Source organism: Mastigoproctus giganteus, chromosome 1 (assembly GCF_048544385.1).
Source record: "Mastigoproctus giganteus isolate SK-2022 chromosome 1, ASM4854438v1, whole genome shotgun sequence".
NCBI classification, from domain to species: domain Eukaryota; kingdom Metazoa; phylum Arthropoda; class Arachnida; order Uropygi; family Thelyphonidae; genus Mastigoproctus; species Mastigoproctus giganteus.
The window spans coordinates 102345263-102362744 of NC_143575.1; the positions used below are offsets into that span (position 1 = coordinate 102345263).

The 17482-nt window shown below is 35.9% G+C and overlaps 1 protein-coding gene across 2 annotated transcripts in view; it reads left to right on the forward strand.

Annotated features, from left to right (window-relative positions):
• The window catches only part of LOC150091063 (transformer-2 protein homolog beta-like), a 160767-nt gene that overhangs the window by 34759 nt on the left and 108526 nt on the right, over window positions 1–17482 (forward strand). For both annotated transcript variants that reach the window (XR_016547404.1, XM_090381536.1), the window contains exon 3: window positions 13517–13594. Coding sequence is in view for 1 of the 2 variants with exons in the window: in XM_090381536.1 (XP_090237662.1) it covers window positions 13517–13594 (78 nt within the window). In the remaining variant the exon portion in view is untranslated. The remainder of the gene's footprint in view (window positions 1–13516; window positions 13595–17482) is intronic.

Genomic DNA, 17482 nt, shown 5'->3' on the forward strand with positions numbered 1-17482 from the left:
GAAGGGGATGAATCAGATTGGTCCACTGGATGTTTGTGGTTTGACTGTTGATCCTGCTCAGATAGCTGACAAACTGAATGAGTATTTTGCATCTACATTCACACATGAGAAATTCTGTAAGGAAGGGGAGGGCAGAAGTTTGCTAAACACTAACAGGGAGCTAAATGATTTTGTAATAGTGGAGAGCAAAGTGGAGGAGAATTTGCTGAAGTTAAACAAAAAAAATCACCTGGGACAGATGGAACCTATCCAGTTATATTGAAGGATCCAGCAAGGGAAGTAAGCAAACTCTTAGCCATAATTATGAAAGCATCCTTTGATTCAGGGGAGTCCCCATGGATTGGAGATATGCAATGTATCCCCAATTCACAAAGGGGATCTAAGTGTGATGCAAATAATTATAGACCTGTTATTTTAACTTCTGTTCCAGGGAAAATGGAGTCACTGGTTAAAGAAGTAATGTAGGATCACCTAGACAAGACTAGTAATAGTTCAGACTCTGCATCGGTAGGGGGACAAATTTGATTGGATACTATAATGTGGTCACAAAGGAACTGAATACAAAAAATAATTTTGATATCATATACTTGGATTTTAGGAAAGCTTTTGGTACTGTTGCACATGGAAGACTACTATACAAATTGGAGCGGTATGACATTAAGCGTGAGTTGCTGCAATGGATAAAGGGATGGTTGAGTGGGAGATGGCAGAGAGTGGTAATAAATGGACACTGCTCTACATGGACTAATGTTATTAGTGGAGTCCCCAGGGTTCGGTGCTGGGCCCATTGTTGTTTTGTGTATTTATTAATGATATTGTATATGTCCAAGTTTGCAGATGGTACAAAGGTTGGCAGAGTTGTTAATGATAGTAAAGACGGTATGCTACTGCAGCAGGATAGCAGTATTATACTCAGGAAGGTGGAGAATGAAAAAGACCTGGAGGTAATTGTGCAGTAAGATATGAAGTTCTCTGAGCAGTGCAGATGGGGTGCCAGAGCAGGTCATGGAGTTTTTGAATGATATATAAGAATTTTGCTAGTAGAGACAAGGAGGTGATTATACCTTTGTATAAGGCAATGATCAGGCCACACCTTGTACTGTGTAAAGGTCTGGAAGTCTCATTTTAGGAAGGATGTAGAGTTGCCAGAACAAGTACAGAGAAGGACAACAAGATTGATGAGAGGAACAAAGGGGTTCTGTTACCTGGAGAGGCTTAAATTCATTAAGTTGCAGCATCTGGAGCCTAGGGACCTGCAAGGTGATCTGATTGAGGTGTACAAGGCCTTGAATGGTTTGAACAGGCTCAGTGCTGATGAGATACTTCCACTTACTCATCCCTGATGAGGTCATTAAGCTCACTTTCTGTGATCTTATGTGGTTCAAAAGGATAAAGGTTTGGACAAAACGGATCCCTTGACATAGATGGCTGCTGTACTTCGTGTATATAATATCAAATTGATGTTTATCGGTTTCTTCATTTTCATCAGAGTGTACAGAAAAATGGTCAGGTGGTTCAGAAATAGGTAGTACTTCACTGTGAGGCATGGGACGAATTGCAGATGGTATTTTTGGGTACGTCACTGTCCACTTTATCTTCATTGTCATCCCTTTTCTAATAGGAGGCACCATACAGAATTAAGTCTGTGACATGATTTGTTGGCTCACTCCATATCATGGGCACTTGGAAAGGCATAAGATGTCCCTTTCGATTCACATATGGGTTGAGTTTTGAAGAACAGGTAGTGCAGCATATGTGTGGAGCCCAGTTCCTGCCCTGGTTGCCTACTTTTCACCTTAAGTACAAGGAGTAGGTTTTTTTATGTCTTGAGTTAAAAGGGACGCTCTCTTGAAGCTAATGTGACTTCTCCACATCTGTAACAGAAGTAATCCGGAGTATTCGCACAATTACGATGAGACCACAACTGTAATTCGAGAACAACAGCCAATTGACAAATTTTAATGTGATTTTTGTGTTAAGCTGCATGAAATTAGTCAAGGTTGGTTTTCGTTTTTCTAACGTTTTACGTGTTGTCCAGTGTTATAATTCTAATGCGTTCAGACTCTGTGAACTATCTCCTTAGTTGATAGCGGCCATATAGTACCTTAAGCTCTCCTAATGTCATTTCCTAAAATTGAAACCCATTCCTTTGCCTTTAACAACTGCTACTTCTCTCCCCCCCCCCCAATCATCTAACATATCTCCACGATCATCCTCTGTTAATAGTTCAGGTACTGTCATCCTTATGATAGCACCTGATTTGTGGATGATGATAGTCTAGTGCAGGGGTGGGCAACAGCCGGCCCGTGGGCCACATCCGGCCCACAACGATGTTGAATCCGGCCCCCTCGGTAAATGCATAAATACAGAAAATCCATACCTGACTACACTCGCCGTAAACGTTCAGCTTAATTCGGTTCAATCGGGAATCGCGGCCAGTACAACAGTAACCAAGTGATTCTATGCAGCGTCAAAGAGTTATTTCCTAATTATTATTGTAGCATCGATTGAACGAAGTTCCTTTGGGTTTGACTTCTTATTGAAAAAAATAATATTGGTGCGAGATATTTTATGTTTTATGCCTTTTTTAATTATTACAATTTTTAATTTAATATAATTTATAGCCCATAAAATGAGCCAATTAAAAAAAAAAGAAAAATTGATGCCGAATGCCGCATTTTCAATGATAATTGGACATTCAGATATTTAATTGCAAATATAGACGATAAAGCTGTTTGTTTGGTTTGTAACGAAATTATTTCCGTTTTTAAAGAATATAATCTAAAAAGGCATTTTTCAAAAAAAAACATTTCGTAAAATATAAGCTATTTTCACTGGAACAAATGAAAATTGAAGCAGAAAATTTAAAATGTGGTTTGTGTAAGCAACAAAATACTTTGAAAATTTTGTCAAAACAGATAGAGCTCTGACAAATTTAAATATTGTATTTACTTTTTTTAAAAATACATTAATAATTTGGTAATTCAAGTAATATAACATTTTTTTATGTTCTGATTTTTTTTATTAAATTGTTCAATCTATTCCGGCCCGCATCATGATGCGAAAATTTCATTCGGCCCGCATCATGATACGAAAATTTCATTCGGCCCGCTGACGAAAAAAGTTGCCCACCCCTGGTCTAGTGTATACTCTGCCCCTGTTACTATCCTTGATGTGTTGATAAAAATAAGTCTAGTTGATTTAAAAATTTTGTTTCCCATAGTGAGTTCCCCTTCCACTTGCTATAGTCAATTTGGAGAAAATTGAAATCACCCATAATAACATTCACAATTGCCCACCCACTTTGTTTGCATATAGAGGTTCTCATCGTAATCTTCACAATCTTCTGATCTGTAGTTTTCTTCTGCTCCCGTTATACCTTTTGCTTTCAGCTAATTCACAGCACATGGATTCTATACTAGTGACTTCTGAATATGGGAAAGCTATCATTGCACTCAGGCTGCTTTTGATAAGTAGCATGATCCCCATCCCTTTTATCTTCATTATTCTTCCTAAATACATTATACATACCATAGTGAAACTCCATCTGTTTTTCTTGTGGTACCACACTAGCCCTCTTGTGCCAGTGTTAGTTGTCCTACCCATGATGTTTGTTTCGGAATTTATTGGGCGCATCGGCAACTATGGCCATAGTGCGCCATCCTACCCATGAGTTCAAATTCACTCTCATTTTACTGGCACTCCTGACACACTATTGGAGTAAGCTTGTTTCTTAGCATTAGTGTCCTCATTTTAAATGTTGCTATCCTCAGAACGTTTTGATGCATGCAAGTGTTACCTTGACCCATATCATCAGATAGATGTGTATCTATATTACCTCTGTCCCTTTCTCAACTAGCCACTTACCTGAACCCTTAAGGTATCTTCAGTGATACTGACAAAAACCTTTGCACTGTCTTTATTCAAATGTATCACATTTCTACAAAACAGTTCCCTTCTACAAGTGCAGGCAATTCTGATAAAAAATTTCTCTCCACAAGCCTTGCAGAGTCCCTTCTATTGTGCCTGGGCAGAATTATAGTCATGGACATTATCACCTGATTCATGGATATTTTTATGCATGGTTCTATATTTATCTAACAAATCATCAGTTTATGTGTGCTTAACATCATTAGTCCCCACACAAATGATAATGTTCTCTTAACCCCCACTTAAAATCTGATAATCTGTTGGCATTATTTATTGTTGCTCTTGGCTGATACACCATGGTTCTGGTCCTCCTATCCTTATTACAAAAAAAATGTTACCCATTTCCCTGACAATAAAATCTCCCAGTGAACAAAATCCTTTAGAACCAGTGCAATATGCACTTGATTATTCTGCTCTGGGGTCCGAATCAGGGGTTCATACATGACAGGCTACTAGCATCTTGAGTCCCTGACTAGCTCCCAGTTTCATTAGTATCTAGGGCAAACTTTATTCTAGGTTTCAATCTAGGGCAAACACCCATTTCTTCAGTGACTCAAATTCTAATAATGTCCCAAGTTTTAATTTGAGATTGGTGCACACCATACATCAGGAACAGTGAAATGAATTGTCAGTTGAGCTTTGATTAACAACTAGATGATGTTTGAATGCATGACACAGGCTGTGCAAGCAATGAACTCATGATTCACATGAGAATTAGCATTTAGCATTAGCAAGGGCACATGATGCAAAAAAACAAGCTTATATAGCATCAACAAAAAAAAACTGACCCTTCTCATTTCACCCATCCACTCACTCCAGATATTTGTCTAGTTCTGCCTTAAATCTGTTTAAGCTATCAACTTCTACAATGACAGATGGAAGTTTGTTCCAGCAATCAACCACCTGCTGGCTAAAGGCAAACTTCTGCACATCTATCCTACAACTGTCTTTCCTCAATTTGAATGTATGCCCTCTTAGGTGATTATTCTGAACAAGGGGAAGAATCCCATCAGCATTGAGCATGCTCAAACCATTCAAGGCTTTATACACCTCAATCAGATCACCTCCAAGTGCCTAATCTCCAGACACTGTAATTTGCAAAACTTAAGCCTTTCCTCGTAAGAGCGACCCTTTGTTCCATTCACTAATCTTGTTGCACTTCTCTGTACTCATTTCAATCGCTCTACATCCTTCTTAAAATGAGGCCTCCAGACCTGTATACAGTACTCAAGGTGTGGCCTGACCATTGGCTTATACAAGGGGATAATCACCTCCTTATCCCTGCTAAAAAAAATTCCTGTATATCATTGACAAGACACCATGAGCTACTCTTCAGAGACCATCTGCACTGGTCAGAAAACTTCATATCTGCCTGCACAACCCCCAGGTCCTTTTCACTCTACCACTGTCAGTGTAGTACCACACAGTTGATACATTACTCTGGGGTTACTGCTTCCATATGCAGTACTTTACATTTGTCAGTGTTAAATTTCAGTTGCCACCTCTCAGCCCATCTGCTCAACTCTTCTAGATACTGTTGCAGCAGTGTACTGTCATTAGTGTCATTAACAACCCTGCTGACCTTTGTATTGTCTGCAAACTTGGACATTAATCCTGATATACAATCATCAATATCATTGATGAATACAGAAAACAATAATGGACCAACACTGAACCCTGAGGGACTCCACTAATAACATTAGTCCACGAAGAGCAGTGTCTATTGATTACCACTCTGTCTTCTCCAACTCAAACATCCCTTTATCCATAGCAGCAATTTGCCTCCAATGCCACACTGCTCCAATTTGTGCAGGAGTCTTCCATGTGCAACAGTATCAAAAGCCTTTCTAAGATCCAAATATATGATATCAAAATTATTCTTTGCATACAGTTCCTTTGTGACTACATCGTAGTATCCAATCAGATTGGTCAGACAAGTCGTCCCCTTAATGAACCCATGCTGTGTCCGAGCTATAATTGAAGTCTTGTCTAGATGATCCTACCATGCTTCTTTAACCAGTACCTCCATTAATTTCACTGGATTTCTATATCTGGAATTCTTCATTTCTATAGCTAAGTTAAACTAACAGGTCTGTAATTATCTGTGTCTCCCCCGGGGTTCGAGCCCATGCCCACCAAATACAGAGGATGTGGAAAGGTCAGGGAATGACCACTGCATATCCCCGGAGCATTATGGCCTTAGTTGCTATTGCTCCTAAAAACCAAATAACAAACAAACCTGTGTCTCCCTTTGATCCTCCTTTGTGGATTGGGGTCACATTTGCACATCTCCAGTCCGTGGGTACCTCCCCTGAGTCGAAGGAAGCTCTCATAAATATGGTTAAAGGTTTGCTATAACTGGATAATATAACTGATAGATTTCATCCACCCCAGGTGCCTTTCTTATGTTTATCTTCAACAATTTCTCCTCCACTTTTCTCTCCGTTATTACATTATCTAGCTTACTGCCAGAGTTTAATTCACCTCTGGCATTCCCCTCCTTGAATGTGTGAATGTAGATGCAAAATATTCATTTAGCTTTGCATGCTGCAGTTTCCGTGTGAGTCACTATATCCTTAGATGAAGTATTTAATGTGGATCTTGTAATAGCCATTGCTAAATTTACAAAATATCACAATTTCTATCAAAATTAAATGTACAGTGGTACCTTGGATTACAAGTAACTTGGTATGCGAGTGTTTTGCAAGACGAGCAAAAATTTTTAATAAATTTTAACTTGATAAACGAGCGAGGTCTTGCAATACGAGTACAGTCAGTCCTCGTATAACACGTGTTTACACTACACGAATTCGATCATACACGATTTATAAATAGGGGAACGATATCTTATATAACACGAACCGAATTCGCTTATGCACAATTAGCCTTTGTGTTTACAAGAAATGGCAGTCGAACGCAGAATCACCCCAACCGAACGCAACCCGATAGGAATGAAGAGAAGATTTTGAAAATGTATTTATGGTTTTTTATATCAGTGAAGGGGAAACACATTTCACCATAATAACGTAAAAACCAACAATTCCAGCTATCGGTATAACCGCAAATGCAATTAGATCGAGTTTACTCCAGTTTATAACAGATTCCACTAGCAGGAACGCAACTGGAAATTGTTTTTATTGTTTTATGATAGTAACCCCTAGAAATGTGCTTTAGTAAAATGTGAGGTGTTAATAGTGTATCTCTGCCTTTATGGTGTTGTTTATTCAGTTGCTACACGCGCGCAGCTTTGTTTATGTGTATCAAGCGTGCCTCCTCGTTTTGTAATAGTGCAAGCGATGAATCTGATTTCCGTGAAATCCTCAAAAGGAGGCAAAAGCAAGTGTCATTGGAAAGATTCCTTGTTAAAGTCGCACAAAAAGAAAAAAATCAACAGATAGCAGTGATTCCGTTAGAGACAGTGAAAGTCGTCCTACCCAATAATTAATAAATTCGATTGCTTTATGTATATTAAATTTAAATATTAAAAATATTTAGACTAAGGCGCTTATTTAGACTATGATGCTAAGCACTTTATATACATATTAAAAATATAAAAAGGTATGTATTTTGTATTAATCATTTTTACAGTATATGAATATTTTTGAGTTTTGGAACAAATCATCTGGGTTTCCATTATTTCTTATGGGGAAATTCGCTTTGATATACGAGTGCTTTGGATTACGAGCACGTTTCCGGAACGAATTATGCTCGCAAACCAAGGTACCACTGTATAATATAATGCATGCTTTTCTTGTTTTATCATTATAGTGTTATCACTTTTATGAAGTCCTGATCAGACATACTGATATTTTAAAAAAAGCCACGTATTGTAATCAGCATTTCAGTTTATGTTATCACTTTTTTTGCTTTATCATGGTTTATGCAGGTGCTATAGAAGTGACTATGTTACATCCCAGTTTATTATGGAATTCTGACATGTTGTGTGGCTCATTACTGCAAAAATAAAAGAAAGTTCTGGATCTATACTCCAGTCTGACTAATGTTTTGGAGTAGAGCATTAACTCTATTCTAATTCTTGATTTTAGTATTTTCTTTATTTGTTTTTAATGGCATGTATGGATTTCCAGAAGCATTATGGTGGTATCATTTTATTGATTACTTTCTAGAAGAAATAGTCGAGTCACATTAAAGTATTTTATATTGCTTGATTTTAATGTTTTCTTTCTATCCACTTCCACATTTTTACAGACACATTTCTGCTCTACATCAGTAAACAGTGCTGAACAGTTGCATTATTTCTTTGGTTATTGTTATCAGTTTAGCTAAGCTCCATAGTGATTACAATAAGTAGTCCACTGTATAAAATTTAAATTTACAATATATTAAAGAAATTAAGCAAGCAAAAAATTAGTCTACTGTAGTCAATATCCAAACAACCAATCCTTTAGTCTTTAATCCACCCATCAACAGAGGAAAGGGAGAAATGTCTACTCTCTGCAAATTCCAAATATTGAACATTTGTGGCAAAATTTCATAAGCAGTCATATGCAGGCCACTTACACCAAGGTTTTGCTTGAAATGTATTCTGTACATGAATTAATGCTTAATTGAATAAAGCTTAATGTTTCGGTTTTACTAAAAAAATTTACACAGGAGGCAGCTGGAGTTTTCATTCAAAATGCCAAAAATCAAACCTGTTGCTAGACATGGAATTGTGGATCAGCAATCATGAAAAAAGATTTTATTGTGTGTGGCAATATACGATTCCATAAGCATAGCAGCAGATTTGATATTTGGAATTTTGAATGAAAGTTCCAACAGCCTATTCTGTAAATTTGTGAAAAGACCATGCGATACAGAAAAAATTGCTATACCAGTCACTTTTTACCAAGCTTAGGTACCTTAAGAAAAAAGTAACTTTTCAGGGAGATGCTTGTTTCAGTAGTGACACTATCATTATCCCTGATCCATTCTTGGGGATGGGGGGATTCCCCAACAATATTTTCTCCATACTTTATTTCAGAAACATGAAGTTGCCTGAAATACTGACACAAATACTGTGCTGTACCATTTGATTGATGAATTCTTTTTCAGCCACATTTCATCATTGCAGTACTCAGCCGAAATTGATATGCAAGAAAATTCACTTGTCCGTTTCAATCTCTGAAAGATATTTCTAAGTATTCTGTGACCCAGAATTCCTCAATTTGGAAATCATCTAGGTATTTGGTAGCAACAGTAGCATATGTATTTGCTTCACAAAGCCCATAAACTCACATCATATTTGTATATTTGGCATCCAAAAACATTACAAGACATACTCAATTTACAAAACAAACAGCATGCTGACACACAGTATTCAAATGGTTTAATAACTGCCAGTTTTAATAATAGTTCAGTTCAAAGTAAACTACATATATGCCAACGTGTGTTTTTGTTAATTAAATTGTTTCAATCAATTTATTATTATAATCACTCTAAAACTTTAAATACCTACAGTGACATAACCAGTACAATTCACAAATGAGCAAGCGTGGTTATTGAATCTGAGGGTAGCCATTTTCAACGTTTATTATCTATTGTTCATCTCTTCTGCTAATTTTAATATCCAGATAATGATAACTCCATAACTATTGAGAATTAGACCTGTTTGTGACATTTTTCGCTGGAAACAAGCATTGGGAATATGCTTCTGAAGTTACAAAAGTAAAGTCATGAGAATCACCCCGTATGTCTTTCATTAGTTAGTTTTTTTTTTTTTTTTTTTTTTGGTAGCTATGCCACCGTAGCCTAATGGTCAGGTGCGTGGGTGCATAAGTACACGTGCCTTGAGTGACCGGGGTTCAAGCCCGTGACTGCTGAATACGGTGCTATTTTTTGTATTCAATTTATCTTGTGAACTCCTCTGACCGTTTGGTCGTTCCGGAGTATAAACAGAAAATTTATTTATTTATTTATTTATAATATACACACGGGCCAAAAAATATGACCCTTTATTCATATCGAATCAGGCCACCTTTGTTTCAAATAACAGTGGTGTATGGCGTGGCATGGATTCGTTTAGCTGAGTTTTGGTCTTCCAACAAAATATTGCATTGCTGTGACAAAATTGAAGTAAAGAGGACTTCATTGCCGAATAGCTCTCCCTGCATATTCCACATGAAATAGGATCGAGATCACGTGAATGTGAGGGCCAGAGAAGATGTTGGAAATTTGTGTCATGTTCTTTGAACCATTCTTGCATGATTCTGCCACGATGAGCTGTTGCATTTCTTCCATAAAGTGGCCATCACTTTCAGCATGAAAGTCCATCATTGCAGAGTGCAGTAGATCTGATACAAAATTCAGGCACTCTTTGTATGACATACAACCTTCCATCAAACCCAGTCCATGCCAACAAAACATTCCCCGTACCATGATGCCACTTCCAGGTACTTGGGTTGTCTTAACAAGACAGTGGTCAGGCCACACATTGAGTGCTGCGTACAGGCATGGAAGCCTCATTTTAGGAAGGATGTAGAGTTGCTAGAAGAGTACAGACAAGGGCAACAAGATCGGTGAGAGGAACAACGGGGTGCTCTTACCAAGAGAGGCTTAAGTTCTGCAAGGTGCAGCATCTGGAGACTAGGCACCTGTGAGGTGATCTGAATGAGGTGTGTAAGGCCTTGAATGATTTGAGCAGGCTCAACACTGATGGGATACTTCCACTTGTTCAGATTAAGAACATGAAGGGGGGGTATAGTTTTAAATTGAGGAAAGACAGTTATAGAATAGATGTGCAGAAGTTTGCCTTTAGCCAGCAGGTAGTTGATTGCTATTAAAGACTTCCATCTGTTGTTGTGGTTGTGGAAGTTGATAGCTTAAATAAATTTAAGGCTGAACTAGACAAACATTTGGAGTGACTGGATTGGTGAAATGGGATGGGTTTTTTGGTTTTTTTATTGGCTGATGCTCTATAAGCTTGCTTTCTTGCATCATATGCCTGAACTAATGCTAATGCTAAAAAGACAAGTAGGGTCCATCGCATTGTGTTTCTCGCCACACTCTCTGCCTATCATCAGTGCAAAACCAAGTGCATCACATGATTTGTCTGGACATATGACTTTCTTCCATTGTTCCACTGTCTAACCATGCTGTTCTCAGCACCAATGCAAGAGCAGATTTTTCTGTTTTTCTCTGAAACAAGTGGCTTGCAAATAAGCATACTTATTTGCCAGCAATTCAAGAGCAATTCTGGGCTTGGTTGAATTCAGCTGTTATTTGCTGCACTCTGGGTGGCCTATTTTTTTGTACGGTCCTACTTAGAGTATGATGGATTTGCTCTTGAAGTATTGTTTTTCTGCTACATTTACACCTTTGAGATGTGGACGAACTGCTTGCTTTCGAGTCATTAAAAACCTTTGATTTATATGATTTTGAGAAATCAGTTATGTGTTTCATTTCTTGAACCATGTGTCATCACCCCACATCAGTTTTCTTTGCATTTATTTGCATTTCTTCTGTCTCTGGCTATCTCAATACAAAGGTTCATATTTTTTTGGCCAGTGTGTGTAATTTTATGTATGCCTGAAGCAGTCTGTTTTCTATTTCCAAAAAAGAAAAAAAAAATTCTGCATATCCATTCCTGTCACAACACATGCAATTGCAAAAATTGGGTCTAATTAATGAATAAGGATATATCAATGCAGTTGCCATTTGGCCTTATGCCACAAAATCCAGATCATTTGGTATGTTCCTCTAGTTTCAAAGTGCTGATCACACTTATAGGCAAAAGTATCATATGGACACATAAACAGTGCCACCCTTCCACTGCATATTTGGCTGAAATCATCAACAGGTGTGCAAATTTTTTTGATTCGATCACCAAGTAACAGTTTGGATACTGGCAGAGAAAGTTGAACATAAGCAAAAACAATTGGCACCAAGTTTTGACCGAGTATTTGGGTAAAAGAAAACTGTGAGTTTTGGTTCCATGTAGCCCGACACTAGAGCAAAAGGAAATTGCAATTGGTGCTGACCTTCTGCACACTCTTCATTACATCTTCATTATTTCTATTATTGTTAGAGATGAAAGCTGGTGCTTTCTAGTCTGAACCTTCAACAAGACAAGATTCATTTAGTGGGGAACCCTATCAACTTCCTTGAAAAAAAAGAGTAGTTTAAAATTTTTCTGAAGAATTTAGTTATGCCTTGGGTCTCTTTCAGATACTAACATGGTTTCACATATGCCTTCTACCACACATTTCAGAAGAGTACAGCATATAATTATTCTGATCTTGATTACTTTAACCAAGATTGTAATAAGCCTCATAATTGTCAATAAAATAATTGGAAGTTCAAATTATGTAGTAGCACATTGTCTTACCATACCTTTTTTGTATGTATGTAACTGAAAGTGCAGAAGCACCATTATCTTACAAAAGGATTAGTATAATTTATATTTTTACATATTCTATGTGAAATTCCAACTACATTGGATAAACCAGCAAAAACTTGCATCTGAGAATGAACCAACACAGATATGACATTAATAATCCCCCAATTATTGTAACATTGACTGTCCTTAAAATTTGAAATAAAACTGAAAAAAAAAAAAAAATATTATAAACAGTATAGCCAACCTTAAATTAAACATAATTTAAGCAAGCATATGACACTGTTGCCAAATTTATTGAGAAGTTCAGAAAGACTAGAAGTGTTACCAATTGAGAAGTGGTTGTCCATGAACATCCACCAATGAAGGCACAACCGACATGCTGCTGACAGCATTTGCAAAGAGTCCCCAAAAAAAGTGTGACAACCATATAGAGAATGTTATGTGAATAAAGTGGCCGTTTGTTAAAAAAAAGTGACCATTTTCCCTATGTATGTAGACTTTTCAGTCACCCAGTATAATATTATTATTATTTGATATAGTTTTCTTTCTATAATATTTATTTAAAAAAAAAAAGCTTTTGAACAGACCTGTTCCACCTTCCAAACAAAGAGAATGTATCATAGATAGACAGGGGTCAGAAACTAAAATATGTTATGTAAGGGTATAATGTATAATGGAATTGAAAAATATATAATTAAACATTCTGCACTGCTTGGGTTAAGTGCGATTTGTAAGATGAATTTGATTACAGAAAATTACAAGGAATGTGGGGTTACATTTACTTACAGGAAATATGGAACAAATCTTCAAAAGGATGCAGTGTTGGATGGTGATGTTGATGAAGCTCTTAAACATTTCATATTTCTGATAGCAGTAACTATAATGAAAGGATCCCCCAAGCCTTGGATGCATTTGCCTCATCAGTGTTTCTTATGGAGATCAATTTAAAAGCATACACAGTGGTGTAGCAAATGCTTATTAACCTCGTCATTAATTTTATTATCGATATCAGAGAATTGGTCATCTGATAGTGTGCATCTGTAAGATGAAGTTAAAATCTACAGAAGAAAACAATTTGGAAATTATATAGAAGAATTCTGATAGAATTGTCATAAGTTTGATAAACTTAATCTTACTTGATTAATGAGTAAATGTCCTTCAGTTTAATGCATTAGTTATTTATTATTATTATTTTTTTCTTGTGTGCTGTTTTAAATTGTATCATTTACAGTTGTTAAACTTTTCTAGGAGCCATTCTCGTTCGCGTAAACACAAAAAGCATTACAGCAGATCTCATTCACGCAGCCCGAAAAACAGCCGCAAATAGTAAGTATGAACCTTTCTTATTAAATTTCTAACATAGGTATTTTAAATATATAGCTGTATTAGGAGACATTATAAATTTAAACTTGCTTTTTGTTTGAGGTCACAAAATTTTTAGTATTCTAAACTCTCCCCCCCCCCAAACTCCCATTTTGTTAAAATTATATGGGAATGAAATGTAATTTTGTAGTGCACTTCAACTATGGGATAAATAAATCTCTTTACTCCATGGCAGCAGTGAAGCGATTTTGATGGATTTTGGCTTGTAAATTGATCCTGCCAAGTTGTTGGAATTCAAGCTACTAAAGTGAAGATTTCACTGAAAAAAATGTTGAAACTGTGCCACGTTACCAGATTTAACAACTTCTGACTGTTTTCACTTGAAAGATGTGAAAATACAGATTCATTTATTGTTATTTTCAAATTTGAATGCACCTTACAGATGTAATAAATCATGTGATTCATTATATTTGTAAGTACCATGCAAGGTAGAAACCGAAGTCAGTATACAGGAAAATACTTTGAATGTATAGTGATCGATGCTTTCCAATTTAATTTTTCTCTTTGCATTCTGAATCTTGTTTAGTACCAAACAGTTCTGCACCCTCTAATCACTTGTGAGGGTGTAAACATTTTCTGATCCACCATTCACCATTTAGAAATTTCATTCTTTCTGTGCTTGGTGACCATATCCAAATTTCCTGAGGGCACTGGCATGACTGCATCTTTCTTATCTCCATTCATGTAGCATTCCTACCAGCTTATTCAGCAGCAATTAAATATCAGTTGGATGTTGATTTTATTTTCATTGATAATTTCCTTTGGTGTAAACATGAATATTGAATTGCATCAGAAACTGGAGAATTTTTTAGGGACTCTTCACTCAGGACTGTAATGAGTGGAAGTAGTAGGAGGATCCCTCATGAGTTTGAGGGAAGTGGTCAACATTTTCAGTCTGCACAATGCATATCTGCATTGTGAAGGCTGAAACACTGGTGTAGATTTACACACACCCCTGTACAGACAAAATAAACTGACACAAAATGCTGACATGCCATAAAATCTACTGAATTTTTCATCTGTGTATTTGATGGAGAAGCGAGGGATATCCATTAGAGATATCTATTCACAGCATGTTTTAAACATTTAAAGATAGGATGAGATTTTAAAAAGAGGGGGGGGAAATACTTTGCCACTGTTGAAGATATTTGATATCTATGATCTTTATAGTATCATTTACCAGGAAAAAAATTGAGATATATTCACTGTGCCCATATACTTAAGAATTTTTTAAAAGCACTATTGCTGCTATAAGTGTGATAGTTTACTGATGCATTGAGCACTACAAATGGTAATTAAAAACTAGTTTTACAGCTCCAGAAAACATTTATAAGAACTTTTGTTTTTATATGAAAGGAAAACAAGTGATATGAAAATGAAGAGAAATAAATTAATAGGTGCTTAATATGAATATCAATAGTGATGTGTAAAACATCCCAAAGAAATTCTGTTCCTGCCCACACTTTATAGAGCCACATCAGAAGTTATTTGAGCCATAGAAATTATCCTGCTCTTTAGTTAATTTGTGTCTTATGTTAATGGTGAATGATAAACTGCATCGTTTAGTGAAACTGTACATGAAGAAATTGAGTAGGGTTAGGTCTGGTGGATAAGGAAGCCACCTAAGGGGGCTAGGCTACTATGACTGATATTTTTTCTCCAGTATTTTCAGAAAAAGGACCATGTGACATTGCTCCTGTTGATGGAATGATGAACAGTACAAAATGTTTGCTTGTCATTCTTTGAGAGCTGTTAAAGCTTGGAAATGGCATTACACAATTGACCAGATAATTCACCTCACATTAATCCTCTAGAAAATTTGTGGGCAATCTGTAAAGGTAAATTGAGAAAAACGGAGTGCACAACAAAAGTTAAAATGATTCAAGTTTTGTTTTTTGATCCAGGAATGCCAAAATTTTGTGAAAAACTGGTGGAATCTATGCCAAATATAGTGAAATAACTTATTTCAGTCAAAGGAGACCATATTGTTTACTAATGCCACTTTTTTGATGTATTTATTCAATAAATACGATATAATTGGCATGTAACCATTAATTTGCATGCTACTGTAAACTGTAAAATTCGTAAATTTTCTGTCAATTTCACTTGTATGTGTGGGCTTGTGGATAAAGGTTTCAGGAACAATTTCATGAACCTGAACATAAAAGTGGTTCACTTAGTCAGCTCTATATGAAGCTACTCTCTTCTGCCATGATTGGAAACATTTTCGGAACTGAGTTACTGGTTTCAGTTTTACTGCCTAAGACACACAGTACTGGACTTCTAAGATCCAAAAATTTATTTTATTATTATTAATTAATTTATTTTTTTTTTTGGCAGAGTTTTGATAATTGGGAATAGAAAGAAAGGAAATGTAGCCAAATAAAGGAGCATGGAGTAAGTTTTTTAACTTGAAAGTAAAATGTCTAGTTGACAGCTTATTCTTGGGAAATGAATTTTGAGTGTACAAATAGTCTTTTTTGTCAAAGAAAATGAGCAGCATAATTTTGCATTTTTATTTATTCATCCTTTATATATATATATTTTTTTTTTTTTTTTCACTCCTCGGTCTTGGAAAGTTTAGCATTCCAGTGTTTCCTCTGCCTTTCTGTTTTGGAATAATACTGATACATTGTCATAAAGATAATTAACTTTCAAATTTGTTATAAAGGAAGTAACAAAATTAGTCTCTAAATTATATCGGTTAGTTACAAATGATGAAATTTTTATTTAAAACAAATGCATAAAAAAGCATCCATATTAACATTAAGAAAAGGTATAATTTAGGTAATCACCTTTGTGTATTTTCATTTTGTATGACCACTCATTGTTATAAGGCTATTCACACATTCCTTGCCCAAAAATATAAGCTTTGTTAGTTCACTCTACTAAAAATTAACATAGCCAAGTTATGCTTTTTCACTGCTGCTATTGCTGATGTCTGAGAGTGTGCAGCATCTTAGCAGTGATATTGAGAGAAGCAGAAAATTTGAATACAGAGTATTCCAGTTTTTTGCTAAGATGCTGCACTTAGTTTTCCAGTAAAGATTTACTGAAGGTTATCTTAATGATAATATTTGTTTTCACTGTTTAGCAACAAGTCCAACTTCCCATGTTAGCTTTTTTTTTCCCAATGGAAAGTGTCTTAAATCCTTTATTTAATCAAAATCAGAGTTATATAATTATAGTATTCAGGAAACAACAGTAAGTGTTGAATGCAAAAGAACCAGAGATCATTTGACTACATGTAAAAGGATTACTTTACAGATATTCATTGTTCTGGAATTACTTAGGGAAAATTAAATGGAGAAAAAGTTTCCTTCTTTAATTTGTGTCTGTGAGAAAAAAGGTAAGAGCTTTCCATAGAGAACTATTTCATAGCAGCAATTTTGGTTTCACTGTTGGACAAATTAAAGAAACAATTAGCTCATTCTGGTGGCCAACCTAAAAGGCTTGGAACTCTAGTCAAATACAGATATCATTTAAATCCAGAGATTTTGGTTTTAAGTTTTAAAGTGTGACTGGTCCTTGTTATTTTTCTGCATAAAAAATTGAGAAATTTGTATTGTCAGAACTATTTGCTTTAAGCATGTTTTGGAAAGGTTAAGAATTTTAAGAAATAAAAAGTTGAGAAATTTTAAGAATTTTCAGAACCTGCCCTTTGATCAGTATAATTTATTTTGTTAAAGAGTGGCTTGTGTTTTATTTATCAAATTTTACTTTGCAGTTATACTCACTTTTGCCAATAATTGAAACTTGGTATTTCAGACTTGGGTTGTTTTGGGAACAAACTCCTTTTCGGTCACTGGGGAACAGCCAAAATATAATTTG